The sequence below is a fragment of the Chiroxiphia lanceolata genome, chromosome 14, assembly GCF_009829145.1.
Source record: "Chiroxiphia lanceolata isolate bChiLan1 chromosome 14, bChiLan1.pri, whole genome shotgun sequence".
NCBI lineage: Eukaryota > Metazoa > Chordata > Aves > Passeriformes > Pipridae > Chiroxiphia > Chiroxiphia lanceolata.
The window spans coordinates 10,793,094-10,809,328 of record NC_045650.1 but is presented as its reverse complement, the minus strand read 5'-3'; the positions used below and the strand labels follow the sequence as shown (position 1 = coordinate 10,809,328).

Here is a 16,235-nt window from a genome sequence, read left to right as displayed (position 1 = left end):
ATGTATGAAAAATAGCTCTTTATTAAATACAAGATTCTGCTGCATGAAGCCTGACTTCTTTACGAGGTTTGTATCCATGTGAAAGTGTATGGCACATAAAGCAACTTCTGAGCAAACCAAATGTGTAAAGAGTAAACAGATTTATGGATGTTTGTGTTAACATGGCCAATGATTGCAATAGGGGCTTCACATTTGGATCACAGTCTGTTTATTGCCACGCTGTTTATTGCATCACACTTTAACTGTACAGACAAACCTCACTGATGATGCAGCTTGCCACCAGTTCTCACAGAGAGAATTGTGTGAATTACAGAGGGGGAAAAGGTGCTTTGGTCGTTCATAGCTCAGAACGTTTTATGTACAAATTCACAGCTACAGAGAGGTCAGTTACTGAAGAGATCTGCAACTGCTGTCAAATGGCCCCTTAATTTTATCACTTTAAATTCACAGGGCTGCCAACCCAGGGTATTTATAACAGATTCTCAAGCTCCCCATGCTTGCAGTTGTCTGTGTAGGAGGAGATTCTGCTTGTAGTGGAGCCAGGACAGCTGTTTGTTTCACCTTCTGTGGAGGGCTTCAAGCTAACACTGTGGGGAAAACCAAGAACAACACAGGCAGATTTTTGTTTTTATTACTTGTTACTTTTAATTTCTGTCTCACTCCTGTTGTTTTGCATTTTAAAACAAACATGCCAATAAACAAAACAAGCCCAAGACACTTAGACTGTACAGAAGCATGGTGTTAGCTTCGAAGAAACTGGATGCCACAGTGGAAATCAAGGATGTACACCTTTCTCCTTTCATTTCTAGCCGAGTAGTTTTAGGAAAAGCCCATTAAAATCAATAGGATAACACCTGTGAGTAAATGCCAGGTTTGACATTTGAGGAAGGTTTTCAACAGTGCTGAGGGCAGGAAGCCCTCCTCTGGAACACAGATCACTACAAGACAACTGATTTTTTTGCATCATTTCAATAACATTAAGCTACAACACTGCTGCAGTTTCAAAACACAGGTATAAGGTTATGAGTGACCTGTACAGTGCTTCCTTCCTGTCACTGAACAGCCCTAGCTCCCATTTTCAGCCCATATTTGGTTGGGCTGAATCAGCACTCCAGGGCATCATTAAAATATATCAAGATGTATCAATTCTGTGTTTTTCATAGGAATATCTAATGATCTTTGATATGTTGAAATTTTACATCCTCTCTGAATTAATGTTAGAAACACCATAAGAAATAATCGATAATGAAAAAGCAATTCCTCAGCCAGGGTAAGAAGAGTTTTAATAAGAAATATTTAATGTAATTGGATGCTGGACTGATGAATCAGTCTGAAAGAGACAGAAGCTTTCAAGAAGCATGTTCTTATGGGATGTGCTTCCTTAGGCCTTACTAAAAGTAGCAAGCTTACTTAACGTGAACATTTTCTTGGAACTGCAGTTCTTATTCACCCTATGGTGCACACATACGTTATATGGTTTTCATAAATAGCTAAGTTAAAAACTAATAACTAATTCATAAGTAACTAATTCATAAATTTTCACTAAAAACCTTTCCTTTGTTTTCCCACAAGTACTTCATGAGTTAGAAGTCCTTTTTTTCTGCCTTGGGAAGAAACAATTTTAAAATCAGCTGCATTTATATAAGTGTCCTATCAGAGATTAACCTTAATCGTATATTTAATACTTTTTAAACCATGGATGTTATTTGTAACTGGTTTTGTATTGTAACTTTCCTATTTGTATTATCCTTACTATTGATATGCCCTAAAGAGTCATTGTAACTAGGGTATGTTTCTAAGACAGATGAGAGATAAGAAACAAAGGGCTTTCTTACATCCTCTTTAGAAAAGGGGATAACACAAGAAGGGTTGCATAAATCTATGACTCCTTGGAAACCTGCAGTTTGTGTCACTGGACACTGATTTATTTCAAAGCTTTTCCACTTAATCTAGTGAATGCCTTAGAAGTGGACCAGGGAGAGCTTAAGTCCTTCTTCCTAATGTTGCTGTTAAGTACTGAATCATGAAACCCACAGATACAAGAGGTTTGTAAAGCATTCTTGCATCCTGGAAATCACACTGCCTTCAGTAGAAGTTTCCTTGTGTGTTCCCAGCTGGCACTGAAGTGAATTAAGCTTCACCACTTTGAACCAACTGAATGCCATCTTTTGTACCAGTTAATTACTCTAATTTAAACATCCTTTGGTATACATCTGGCTAGGCACGATATTCTCAGTTTCTCAAGGTTGATTACATCTCAGTAGAAGGAATGGAGAAGATGCTTCTGAGGGTGGCATCCTGTCTAGGTGAATCTTACTGTACAGAAGCTTGTCTATATGAATAGTTTAGATTTTCGCTCTAGTCAGTCCAGAGAAATGGGCACCACCAGGTGGGAAGGTGGTGCCCCTCCCAGGACAGGAAGCTAGGACAGGTATAATGAAACATCTTGCTGAGGGAGCAGAGGATGAATTGATGAACCAGTCTGGATGATAAGATTAGGAGAGGAGAGTAAACAGCCAGTTCTTTGGAGAACTTCTCCCAGTGCTCAGAAAGCAAGATTGTGGATGTTCTCTGGAAGGAGTGGTGTCAGTCTCCAGCCCTCTGTCTCTCTCATTGTTTATACTTCAGCAGATTCCACAGTTGAAGGGTAGTCTCCAAACAGCCCCTCTTAGTTTTCATTTGAACAGTTTTCAGTACGTTACCTTGAGAACCCTTGAGTTTCTGCTGCTGCTGCAGCACTTCTGCTATCTCAGAAATGGATTTCATTGGAACAGAAACTGTCAGTCTTTGTGATGTGGTACAAAACAGATTTGATTTCTGATTGGAATCACATTTCCACTAAAAACTAACCCAACCTATAACTCAACACACAACTCAAACTTTAAACAAGAACCTCTGTTAACTGTTATTTTAATAATTTTCCCACTAACTCCTATTAATTTTCTTAATCCTTTGATATTCTTGGCTCCAGACAGAAACATTAACTATTATGACAGAAGCGTGAATTAACTGTTATTTGCATGGCCCAGCTTGGTGGAAATTTGAGAGTTTCTTAAAAGAAACTGTTTTCCTGGGGGGCATTTCCAGACCCATTTTGGACCTCCTGAAGTCTGTATGAGCTTACCTCAAAATCTTCACTCTATGTTGCAGAGATAGAAGGGTGTTGTGTTAACCTCAGGGTGCTCTCTAGTCATCCTTTGCTCATTTCTTGATTTCTTTAAACAAGTATTTTGAAAGAAAACTTTCATAGTTGGTGAGAATATTTTGATACAAAAAGTAAAAAATAGTTTGTATTATAATCAATGGATTTAGGGCAGGGAATCTAAATATAACTTACTCATAGTCTTAAAGTTGGGACCTCTGTGACCGATCTGTTAATAAGAAATTGGAGAGAGGAAGCTCAAATCCCATGGGAAATTAAAATTGTAGAAGTATTCTATGTTTAAGCTGAAAGATACTTTACATATGTAGGGCTAAATATAAATATAGATGTAATATTTTCTTTCTATAAAACAGGATTAAAAAAGGCTTTAAGAAACATCAAGTTAATAAGATTGGGGAGCACTTTTGCCCTTTTGTGTGAGTAATGAATTATTTACAGTATGTAATCTCAGAGGTTTGACACAAATCTGGATATTCCCAGAGTGCAGAAGCAGTAAAAGCCCTTATTTCATTTTCCCTGTACATATTAGAAGCAAAACGGATATTATGGAGAGAAACAGACAGTGTTAGTGGTAGAATTATTGCCTCAGTGTTCTGCCACCATACTCACCAGTTCTTGAGAGAGTTGCTGTCCAGCTCGTGCACAAAACACACCCACTCATATCTGAGTGACTGATGTTGGTCAGGTCTCCTGCATGCTCTTCCCCAAGGGAACAGCAAAAGGCATTCAAACAAGCAAATGGCCACCCCAGGTGTGTTTCTGGGTTGGGGTATCACTTCTACTGTATGTTAGCCCTTTTCCCAGTGTGCTCTAACCAAAATGTACAGCAGGAAAACACCGGCCTTCCAGGGCCAATTTCTTAATTTGTCTATTTCTAACTTTATTCAGCCTTAGCTTTTTTTTTCCTTCTTTATTTTGACTCTCTAGCCTCTCTTGTTTAATAAAAGTTCTCCACAGCTGTGACTGGAAGAAGAAAAACACCCTCTTCCGTATCCAGGTAACATAAATTATAGCAGTAAAACTATTTAACAGAATTGCACAAGAGAAGTTATCTTCCTCCGTTTTCCTACCCAAAACTGCTCAACTTTATGGTCAGTAAGTATTAAAGCATGGGCTAGAGACAGCATGCAAAATAGCTATCAGTCCCTAATCAGTAATCAGCAGCATCACTGGAAAGCTCTTGGCTGGGTTTTTGTGGGAACAAGCTTTGCTGCATCATAGGACACTGTTGGTATCTCTGTGGGTTTTTTTCATTCCCAGTCCTCAACAGGTGTCTCCTCCATTTGTCTAAAAATGAACAAACATGTTTTCCCCAAAGACTGGCAAACCAGTAAAAGCTTTATGTATATTGAATATAGTATATGTTGAAAAAAGCTTGAATATATTGTGGTTTCATAGAGTGTACTGAGTTTGACTGAGGGGCCAAAGAAGGGTTCTACAGCAGTGTACTCGGCAGTGGATGGTACCTTCTGCTGTCACCAAAGTCGTCACTAGATATTCTCCTCAGTGTGTTTTGCCCAGCTCCACACTTGCCTGAAGCAATTTTCACAAACCTGTGTAGAAAGCAAAATTCAGTGGCTTTTTTGCATTGAATCTCACCTGTGCACATACCGATTGTCTCCAAAAGGAATTCAGTAAAGCAGTGTACACTTTCTTCCACCCTGGAATGGAGTTTGGTATCGTGACGCAGATACACAAAAGTGGGTCAGACTCTTTTAAATCATGTTCTGTTTCTTCATTTTAAACTTCTTGGTTTATCTGGAATCAGTTGCCTGGGGAATTTTTGGAGTCTCCATCACTGGAGGTCTTTAAGGTCAGGTTAAGCAAACAATTGTCACCAGTGATACTGATGCAGCACAGGAATATGGATAGAAGAGAAGGTGCATTAAGGTCCTTTCCTGCCCTATTTTTGTAACACTAATCAGAAAAGCCCAATTTTATGATATTTTGCTAAAAGCTGGCCTGATTCTGCTCTCATGCAGAGGTCAGTTGGGAATAACTGCTTACAGGGCAGTGAGCCAAACAGTACATGAGATTAGAAGAGGGATTTTTTTAAAAGATAAACATTTTAAAAAAGAAAGATTAAGAAGGGAAGTGAGATTGTAACAGTACCTGGCTTCTGTGGTACAAAGTGCACTTGTCTCATTCAGACAGAGAATATGCTACTGGTGTGAGATCATTAGCTCATGTCAGTGACACTTCATAGGAGTTAATGGATTCAATATGGCTCACTGATTTCTTTAACCTTTCCTATCTCCCTCAGCCATTTACCCTTGAAACAGTCACTCCCTGGCTCTACTCAATACACAGGGTAAACAGGAAATACCAAGTCTTGCACAAGTTTAGAGCATTGCTAATTCTTTCACGATTATAAGAAACTGGCTTTCTGGCATGTATTCTTTGATGTCCAGGGAGTACTGCTGGGGTAAATGGTGTAGCAAGAGCCACAGTTCATGCACAGTTGTAGGTTTTTTAATATACACGGTAATCTGGGTGAAGCAGGGGAGCTTCAGGGAACTCTGAATAACTTTGTTCCAGTAGGTTAAGCAGCTACTGGCACATCATTCTGAGTCAGTATACTCCTTTTCTGCTTAGCTACTGTGCAAAGGATCAGAGTGGCTGTTAAGTCTAGGGTTGCTAAAAACCTGTACAATCTGTAATATAAGCACCTGTGTATGTTGCCAGCTAGAAGCACAGGACATTTTTATCTAAAGCCTGTTGAGGTGAAAAGTGGGCTCACAGTAACTATTCCCAAGTTTCTTGTAGTATAGGAGCTATTGTTCCAAAAGAAGACAACTTTGAGTATCTGCTCTCAATTCATCTCACATCAGACACCTGTAAAGTGCTCCCGTATAGGAAGATTATAAAGACTTGGTACTGACCTCTGAATTCACAGCCTGCTATCCTCCAGATTAATCTCCATGTATAGTTAAATCCTTATAACTGGACAACGCTGGAAATGGTATAATCAAGCCATTTTGTTGGCAAGTTGTTTCACAAATGAAATCTGAGAATTTTTTTTATTCTGTGACAAGACTTTTTATGCTACTTGTACTTAAATCAGCCACTGTCAGTTGACAAGTTCTCAGTGATGTGTCTGGTTTATTATGTTCCTATTGTAATACTGCTTGGATACTTGTAATACTTGTCTCTTCTGAACACAGCAGTTGTGGTCCGGTCATGCAGGCTTTCTATCCCAAATGACCTAGAGGTTGCAGCAGAGCTTAATGAAGTAGTTACTGGGAGCTGAAAGGAAGCTATCAAATTGAAATCTGCCAAAGGCACGGATACAGCTGATACAGACACAGCATACTGACACCTGGAGTGCAGATGTCAAGTGGTGGAAAAGATCAGGAGATTTACGAGTGGATTAGGTCTTTGTTGCTAAACCTATCTGACCTATACTAAAGAGTGTAGCCACAGAATGCTTCCATGCTCTTTATATATACACCTGCCTCACTGTCCCACCCCCCAGAACCGTAGTGTCCTCCACCTCTGTTGTTTCAAAAGCCAAGTTTGAAGAGGTTAATGTGCTGTCAGTTACAAAAAATAGCAGAAGTCTGAGTATTGTATCATTTTTATCTTTTTCACTGTATGTGTGGTCCTGGCTTACCTTTTCACATGCTGACTTCACTTGGTACTGCCCTGGGGCTCACCTGGCTACTGCTGCAGTGGGTTCAGAGATGTTAATGACACCCTCCCAGCCTACAGCAATGATACCCTGTTGTACAGCCTAAGAACTGAAAGGATTTAAAAACGTATTGATTTCATGTGTTTGAGTTTTAGAAAATATCCCTCCTCTTTTGCCACTTGCCCTTAGTTGCTCACTGCTGCTTTGCTTTTAAAACAAGTTGGTTTCTTGTCTTTCGTCATGACTGGGATACTGGGAAAGAATTGTCTTGCTCTCAGCTCTAGTGACAGGGAAGCCTTCAGTGTGCACAAAGAGTAACTGAAAAGAAAGTCATCTGAACAGATTTAGGGGAAATTCATAGAATTTGAGGAAACTAAAATCACAGAATTGTAGCCAAAACACATGTGTTTCCAAGGAGGTATGACTTTCATACGCTTGCTTTAACAGCAATTATAAATCAAAAGATTCCAAGTTAATATTAAATCAACACTGCTACAAGAAGTATATACAGACACTTGGGCATATTGCCCTTATTTTCTACTGTCCTTCTCCAAGAAAGATCACGGGCTGTCGCTTCCTATATCGGTCTGTACTGAAAGTTTAACTTTTATACAAAAACCTAAAGCAACATGGAAGGTTTTAAGAAACAGACATTTTTCACACTAGTAATGTAGGGCAGGCAAGCCATGTCCACTGAAGCTAAACCCAGTCCAATGCACACATTCCCTTTACATCATTTCAGAGCACCAGGATTCTCAGGCTAATGAAATAACAGTTGATAGCTGAGCAAGAAGAACAGTTTCTGAGCATTGACTACCAGTAGAGCATAACTAATGTGATTTTACCTTGGAAGCCCATACATGCAATAATCAGAGGGCTTTCACTGAAACTGTGCCTAATTTGAAATTTGTGGTGTTAACTCCTTCATCACAATTCCAGTTTCTTATTGCCAGATCTAAAGGAAGTATCATATTAAGCTTCCACAGTGCTGGAATATCTTCTTTTGGTTTTGGAGATACTGCACGTAACCAGTGACAGGAAGACAATAGCTAAGGACACCAAATTAATCATGCCATAGTCTCAAATTCTGAAGTATTTAGGTTTCAGACTAAGCTGAACTTTATAGTAAATACAAATGGAGCTTCCTAATGGTAACAGAGAACAGTCTCTGTACCTGATGGGTACAAAGAAGACAGTCAAGACTTTCCTTGGATATTGAAAGGCTGAGAGGCAAAAATGAGCACAAGTTGCACCAAGAAAAAATTGTATTAGGAAGAAGTTTTTAACCTTGAAATTGGTGATGTATTGCAGCAGTGTCTTGGCGAGGTTGTGAGATATCCATCAAAACATGTCCTGACAAGGTCCTGAGTAGCCCCATCTAATTTGGCCCTTATTTGGGGCTGGGGGTTCAAAACGATGTCCTTCAGAGGTTTCCTTCAACCTTTTGTGAATCTAAGACATACAACAGTAGTTAAGATTTATGTCTAGAGTCCAGAATAAGTCTGAGAGGAGTAACTGAAAACGAGTAACTGTCCCCAACGCTTTTTGTGTAAATTTAAAATACAAATAATTCAGAATATATTATTATCAAAGAGAAATGCATCAGATCCATAAATAATATAAATGAGACAAGAATCAGTCTTTCAGGTGTTAAATAGTATAAATTATTTTTTTTCTTTTTTTTTCTTTTAGCTTACCTTCAATCTAATCAGGTCATGGGCTGGGGAGAGAAAGCCATTGAACTACGCTCTGTGGAGACAGGAAATCTGGAAGGAGTATTTATGCACAAGAAAGCACAGAAGCTAAAATTTCTTTGTGAAAGAAATGACAAGGTACAGAGGTTACTGAGTGTGGTGATTTAGCAAAAATGAGTAATAGCTGACTATGACATGAAGACCAGTTAATTTTTGTAACTTTGTTATTGGTTATTTCTTACCTTAGTATAACTTCCCCATTCAAAGCCAATGTAGTCACTGATCCCACAAAACCCTCACTATGGATATTCTGCACTTTCCCACCACCAGCTCTGTTAGAACTCCTATTCCACCCAGCCTTCACTGCTATCAGAGGTGATAATAAATAGAGATGTTGCTAACTGGCCACACCACAGATATAGTGGGGAGGGCTGGTGAGTCAGCCCCAAAAACAGCCAGCTCCAGGACTGCCTCTCCTGGGCTACTGAAATTACAGGCAGTTCAGAGCAGCCATCATGGAGAAACAAAACCCACAACACTCTTAATTGCAGACACCAAAGTATGGATAATCAAGTATGATTTCTTGTATATAGCAATTTTGATAAATGTTCTCTGAAACCTTCTTAGTCCTACTGTCATATTTGGAAAACTGGGGCCCCCAAACTGTTTAAATTATTTTTAAATGTTCTCCTGTGTCTTTTCAAATTATAAAAGAAATATATATTAAGAAAAATCCAGTTGTACCACAGTAGAGTTTCACTTTAAGAAGTTTCTCATGGGATTAAAGTTGATTTGTGATATCCATATATCCTTGTATTTGGGACTGTGACATTCTATCAAACTTCTTATATGAGTAAAAATATTCTCATAAATGTAAACTGACAGTAGCATAATGTTTTGTTCTTTTTTTTTTCCCCCTTCAAGGTGTTCTTTGCATCTGTACAGTCAGGAGGCAGCAGTCAAATATACTTTATGACTCTTGGTCAAAATGTACTATTCAACTGGTAAAGCACAACAAAAGAAGGACGCTTTGAAATTCCCTGTAGGTAGCAGTGTAAAATTCTTAGAGGTAATATACACAAATTTGCACTTTTTACCTACAAAAATGTTGTCATTATTGACTTACAAAATTCATATTCTTTCAGTCTGGAAAGAATTCCATTTTCCTGTCAAAGTATTGCAAACATGTTTAGTTTGTTCTCTAAAGTATGTTTCAAACCAAGATTGTATTAGGAGACTTTAATGAAGAATGCAGCCAATATAAGAAGCTCCTGTACTCTGAAAACTGTATGGTTTCATTTTTATAGACAATGTAATGTTGTTATCTTGAACTGAAGTCTCTTTTTTGGACAGCAACATTTGCAGGTAGATAGAAAAACACAATTTGAATCTATTTTGAGTTGCATTTGGGCTTGTTTTGCATTTCAAGCAAGCTGTTACTGTTTCACCAAGACTCACTTGTCTAAGTCTTATAATAAAGAGAACCTGTTCCTGTAGGTCCCAGTGCAGCCTGGGACACTGGAGGGATCGTCCCCTGTGCTGGCTGGACAGGTATGTTCCAGTGCAGAGTTGTAAAAACAGCTAATTCTTAACATGTTGTGGGGATTTTTACAAATGCAGACTTTGTGTTTCTCTCAGGGCTGGATGCCTGAGCCCATAGACACAGTTACTGTAGAATGTATTTGTAAAAATAGTTTAAATAGTAGTTTGTCAAAATCATAGATGCATAAAGTATTATGGACCAGAACCTGTAATTTTTATCCACACCTGGGACCCACACTCATACAAGTTGACTTAAAGGCACTACCCATGTATATAAATAAGGGCACAGGATCAGGCACCTTCTTTTCTTCTTTTCTGCTCTTTCACATCAAGTCTTTGTGTATTTGTGTGTAAATATAATCTTTCTGCAATGGATGTTAAGATTAACAAATGTATTCTTAATATAGTTATGAAATTATCCAAAGAGTTAATCTATTATAAATAGAAAATATAAATAATTCCAGGTGCTTTCTATGCTAATTACATCTAAATAAAGCTGCGTCCACTAGTGTTATTGGTGCCAGTGTTTCTGCATAAACTCTGTTCTCAGGGGCTTATAACTTGGCCATAAAACTATAGAGATATAATATATATATACTATATATAATCATATACTATGATTAAATTGTAGGGTTTAATGCAATCCTCATTTAGCTGATTTTTGGATGTGCTTTGAAAATGTAAAGCATCACATGTAACACAAAAGAGCTCATTCCAGACATGATACAGTATGGGTGATACTAAAGTGAAATCACTAGCTACGGTGTTTGAAAATAGGTATTTTTTACTTGAAATATTTGATACTGAAAGGTGCAGGGAAAGTGTAGTGGAATATCTGGTCGTCTACCTCAAGGATGATGATTCTGTGTTGACTAAGGAAGGCAGAAATGAAGTTGTTTAAACTGGTAGGTGTGCTGTACAGTATGACAGGTTCATTTAGTGTTGGCAGTCATGCAGTGACTGACAGGTGCTCAGAACTCATATCCCTGTATATGTCAGCAGAGAATCAAACTAGGGGCTAATTACCCTTTTCCCCTTTCCCCATGTTGGCACCTCAACTGCTGCAGGCAGGTCAGAGATGTCTGCACTCTAGCTGTCTATATTTTTGGCTATGTGGAGGACTGTATTTTCCAAAGTTATTTAACCTCGCACTTTTCACAGGCACTAGCTTATCTCAAAATGTGTAGGGTTTTTTTATGAAGTATTTTCCTTTTAAATGTTTAACTAACAGAAAAATAAGCCTAAAGCCATACTAAAAAAATCTACAATTAAATACTCAATGTGGTTCTTAATGTAAGTAAGTAATCAGCTTGTGAGCAGACTTGAAATGTGAATGGGAGCTGTGCTCTGGCAGAGCTGTGTGACAACAGGAGCTCTCTCTGACTGTAGTAAAGTTCCTACCTGTTGCCAGTGCCAGGGCTGGGGCAAACGAGCAAAACCTGGCATGGCTTCCTGTGCTACTGAACACTGGCCTTGTTCAGTTCAACTTTCACAGAACAAACAAACAACAAAAAAACCCCAACAAAACCAAACAAGCCTAAACCTGTAACAGAAACAGAGATTAAAGTTACAATTATAGGCAAAAAAATAAGTTGCAGACAATCAGAAATACAACTTACTTGCTTTTGATTTAAGAGTCTGAGAGACTGTGAAGGAAGAACAGCTTTCATTTTGCACACAGTAGGTGTGCAAAACTTGCTTGCAAAACTGTTCATGCTATAAGCAATCAAGTGATCCAGGCTGCCCTATAATATTTTTAAAGTGTGCTTATCTCAGCAGCCTCTGCATTACAGGGGATGCATGTGAATATTTCCCCTCCCCTGTTCTGGTGTCAACAGGTAGAGGCTGATTTTTTTCCTTATGCTAGTTAAGAAGAATTTAGCAGAGAACAGTGGAAATTTAGAACAACAACCCATATCAAAGAAGCAAATGTCACTGAACTTAAGTTTAAGATTATTGTAACAAAAAATTGTGACAGTAAGTTGACACACTGTGGAGATGTTTAACTCCATACCGAGAGGGAAAGAACAACTCCAAATTCAAGAGAGGGAATGTGCACTATTACATTGGGATTTTATTTTTTCATTCTGTCTTCCTCTATTAGTTCTCTCTTCTTTCCAGCTACAATTCAAGGCAGTGGGTTGAATTTTTGTCTTCTACTTACTATGTAAAACGGTTGGAATTTTTGGGGTTATATCCATGTGTAAATATTGAAAGAATGAGGCCCTTAGAGGTGAATGCTTTTTAAAGGATTTAGAAGTGGTATTGCAAATAGCAATAGCAACTGGGTGGAACAAGAAGACTGTAGCATTGTCTATCAAGAGACAGTCAGAATGACTGAAGATGAGAAAGAGCCCAGAGACGTTGAGAAGAGTAACAGAAGAGAGTGGAAGTGACTGAAGAGGAAGAGGAAGGAAAAGCTGAAGAAAAATAAATAGGAGTAGCCAAAGGGGAGGGAGTGGATGTCTGGCTCAGCGTATTGCTGTAGGAGGAATACAAAAGGTTAAGAGGTGTAAGGAAATGAGAGCAACCAAAGAAATGGAAAGGTATCTGGAGTGACTGGGGAACACTGAATGAGAGAGTGTTTTGAATAACTGTTCAGCTTGAAGCAAAAGTACAAAGGCCAGAAGAAAACAAAAATCCAGTGATCGAAGTTTGTCCAGACATAAATTTAACTATGCAAAATATGTATCAGATTTGTAGCTTCATTTTGTGAGGTGTTTCACTAGCTGTGGCCTTTCACTAACTTTTGAAACCAAGGAGTGAACTGCTTAATGTGTTTTTCTAGTGATGTCACTTTGACATGAACAGGGGCAGCGGGGCAGAACGTTAAGGCTCCATGTCAGTAATCCTTTGGTACATGCAGTGTCCTCATGGCAGGTGGTGCTCCTAATGTTGTATTTGCCACGCAGGATTGCTCTACTAGAACTGTATGTATGTGCCTGCTTTCATTTTAGGAATGGTGAACTCTATTCTGCAGCTTGAACCTTGACACATAACTTTAAAACCTGGGAACAACGCAAGCCATGTACTGTATATTATGTATTGTTTCCTAATGCTGAAATTGTACAACTGAAACAGTAATAAAAATACTCTGAAATTCAAAACTAGTATCATGCTGTTATAATGACATAAGCTATTGTAAAAATCTTAGAAACCTTTGTTATTGTTTTCCAAATCCGTTCACTGTCCTTAGGGAAACATCAACATCTGCCTGTAGGAACAAAATGAATATATTTCCTTGCAGTGGATAAAGATGTCGAGGTGACAGTGTGAGTCCAGCCTAGACAGAGTGATAGTAATGGTAACAGCCAGTGCTGAGCTTCACAGGTGAATTTCTGCACATCCACCTTTCTCTTTGCACAAATACCTGGTGGGATGAGGGCAGTGGAACTAGACAAAAATCACAGCTTGCAGTCATTGGTGCTACAAGAACTGGTTTGTTTTACATTTAATAGTACTTTGTTTCATGGTGTCAGATTGCTCTGGAATGAAATTGTTTCTCCAAAGACCATCATACAAGCTGGCTTAAAAGTTCAGTTCCATGTTTAGACAGTTGTATTTAAGTTAAATGAAGCATAAGCAAACCTGCAGTGTGTGTAAAAGACTTCTATAGATTCTAAAACCTGGGCAATATATCAAGGTTCCACACACCAAAAGTGTAAGAGATTTTCCTGCTGATAGCCCACCACTTTCTTAAACTGCTTTTTAAAGTGCATAGAGCTGATTAAAGGGCAAGGGGATGTCAGCTGGGTAATCACCTAAAATGTTATTTTAGCATTATTTAACCACTTCCTATGATTCTCTAGGAAGATTCAACAAAAGCACCTAGGAGATAATGGTGAAATGCATCAGAAAACTTTCCCATCTTGTCCTCAAAACACTTTGTGGTGAACAACTTTTACAGTAAGCTTCATGATCTTGCATACCAACTAATATTTTTAAATCTAGAGCCTCACCTTTTATTCTTTTGTGCCTTTCATTTCTCCAACATATTCAAATGTAATATTTAACAGAATGTAATAACATCCTCCTACACAGCATAGCTCATTCCTCATTGTCACTGCTGTAGAGGCTAACTCCTGTTTTCTTAAGGTATGTTGTACATAAAAACCAAGATGTTTGACTGCTCATTATCTCTGACAATTCCAGACTATTGATTCCCCAGAGGTGAATACAGGTATGGTTTAGTACACGTGACTGTAAGTATATAAAAATGACACTGTCTTCAGTGAGCTGCTCACACATCCCAATGGAACAGGCTCAACATAACACAAATCTCTGGTTTTGTGATTCCATACAGCCACCTGCTGATGGCTCATCTCCAGTGATTACTGATTCTCCAAGTGTTTCTGAACTTCCCGTTTTTAATACAAACACATTGGTCCCACTGTTCAGTTATGGCAGGGAAAACACATCTAGAGGAACTCACAAACATAACCAGTCATGAAAACATGTTGTTGACATGCTGTCAGCAAAAGAGATTTACCCTGTTTTGAAATCAGTATGTAAGGTAGACCTCTGCTGGTGAGAAAGAAGGTAACAGGATCAAGTTCCTAAGAGAATGAACTATCTTGTATCTGAAACTGCAATGCATATGCATTTATCCAATATAAAGTATTAACATTCCTATGAGACCACATCAGTCCACTATTGCTCCACAAAAGCTACAGCTTCAGTTTCCATTAATAAAACCGCAGTGACTTACAATAACAAAAAAATCTGGCAACACACGTACATGTAACAGTTACCTCTGTATAAATAAGTTTCTTCTGCAAATCACATCTTGAGGACAGACAAAAGTAGGGATAAGCTGGCAACAGTCCACAGATTTCCTCATTATTCCTATAGGTTCATTTAATAACTAAAAAAAAGTCTACACCACAGCTCTCCAGGTAAGGCTTGTGTGTGATGTGAAATCCTGTGCAACCTCAGTGTTTGGGTCATGTTCATTTTTTTAAGTGGTAAATGCCATTTTATCAGTCCACACAACAAGTCATGTGTTTACTGGGGGGAAAAAGACACCATGTGGAAGTTTTACTCAATACTTGGCTTCAACATAAACAAGACAAGTGACTGATTTGCTTTAAATTTTCTCACTAAGGAATGCATGTTACGTGAAATACATAAACTCATACAATTCCTAGGAAAGTCTAAAGGCCAGAAAAAGCTTGGGGTTTATACCCCTTTGTCTAGTTTTTCACTCTGTTTGAAATGGTTCAAGCAACAGGTTTTCCAGTTTCCCCAAGGCAAATGCTCCACAGTGGTAAAGGGAGTAGACTAAGAATACAGTCGTTTTCAAGCTGTAAACTGAGAGTTCCTTCTGGCCCAGCACCTGACCAGCTCTGCCTAAGATGCAGCCCCACTTTTGTCCTCTGGATTTCCAAAGACTATCTGGACCAGTAACACTATAAAGACTGGAAACTGCTGCTCTTCCTGGCCTTTCTTTTTACCCCTTTCTCCTCACTGTGTACTGTTGCTCTACAGCCTAACCATGGAATGGCTGGGGTGGGAAGGAACATGTAGAGATCATCTGGTCCAACTTCACTGGTAGAGCAGGGTCACCCAGAGCAGGGAGCACAGGATTGTATCCAGATGGCTTTTGAATATCTCCAGAGAAGGAGACTCCATAACCTGTCTCGGCACCTCAAAGTCACCCTCAGAGTAAGGAAATTTTTTCCTCCTATTCAGATGGCACCACTGAAAAGAGGCTGCTTCCATATTTTTGACACCTGTCCTTCAGGTATTTGTGTGCATTGATAAAGTCCCCTCTCAGTCCTCTCTTCTCTGGGCTGAACATGCCCAGCTCCCTGCCTTTCCTCATAAAAGAGATGTGTCTTCCAATAGAAAAAAATACATATATGCATTAGGAAGTGCTAATAAAGTATTGAATACAGAGTTCTTAATTTTCAGAAGCTTCATTAATATCATAAGTGGCCTAGTGGAAGGTGCCCCTGCCCATGGCAAGGTGGTTAGAACTAGATGGTCTTTAAGGTCCCTTCCAACCCAAACCATTCTGTGATTTTATGGTACAATAAAGAATAGGATGATCTTGATAGTTGCAGTGGGACAAGAATCAGTTATTATATAAATAAGGTCACAGGCTTAGGGTCCACTGCTAAGAATTTCTTCTAACGATGGAAACAACAAAGAAAAAAGACTCAACAGTGTTCTAATGGCAGGTTGATGACGATTACTCAGACAC

The 16,235-nt window shown here is 38.8% G+C and overlaps 1 protein-coding gene and 1 long non-coding RNA gene across 5 annotated transcripts in view; one reads left to right on the top strand and one right to left on the bottom strand.

Annotated features, from left to right (window-relative positions):
• NRK (Nik related kinase) overlaps positions 1 to 13,137 on the top strand; it is a 94,460-nt gene extending 81,323 nt beyond the window's left edge. For both annotated transcript variants that reach the window (XM_032702206.1, XM_032702204.1), the window contains exons 30-31: positions 8,487 to 8,626; positions 9,413 to 13,137. In XM_032702206.1, the coding sequence (XP_032558097.1) occupies positions 8,487 to 8,626; positions 9,413 to 9,496 (224 nt within the window). In that variant the 3' untranslated portion in view covers positions 9,497 to 13,137. The remainder of the gene's footprint in view (positions 1 to 8,486; positions 8,627 to 9,412) is intronic.
• On the bottom strand, positions 54 to 10,509 carry LOC116793951. Of its 3 annotated transcripts, none has more exons than XR_004359649.1 (4): positions 8,492 to 10,509; positions 6,777 to 7,112; positions 3,125 to 4,716; positions 54 to 587 (listed from the first exon to the last, which is right to left on the bottom strand). It is a non-coding gene; the product is annotated as an uncharacterized LOC116793951 (long non-coding RNA). The 3 variants fall into 3 exon arrangements; XR_004359650.1 differs by lacking the exon at positions 54 to 587 and having other exon boundaries at positions 2,563 to 3,215; positions 3,338 to 4,716; XR_004359651.1 differs by lacking the exon at positions 54 to 587 and having other exon boundaries at positions 2,563 to 3,371; positions 4,630 to 4,716.
• Positions 13,138 to 16,235: the final 3,098 nt, after the last annotated feature.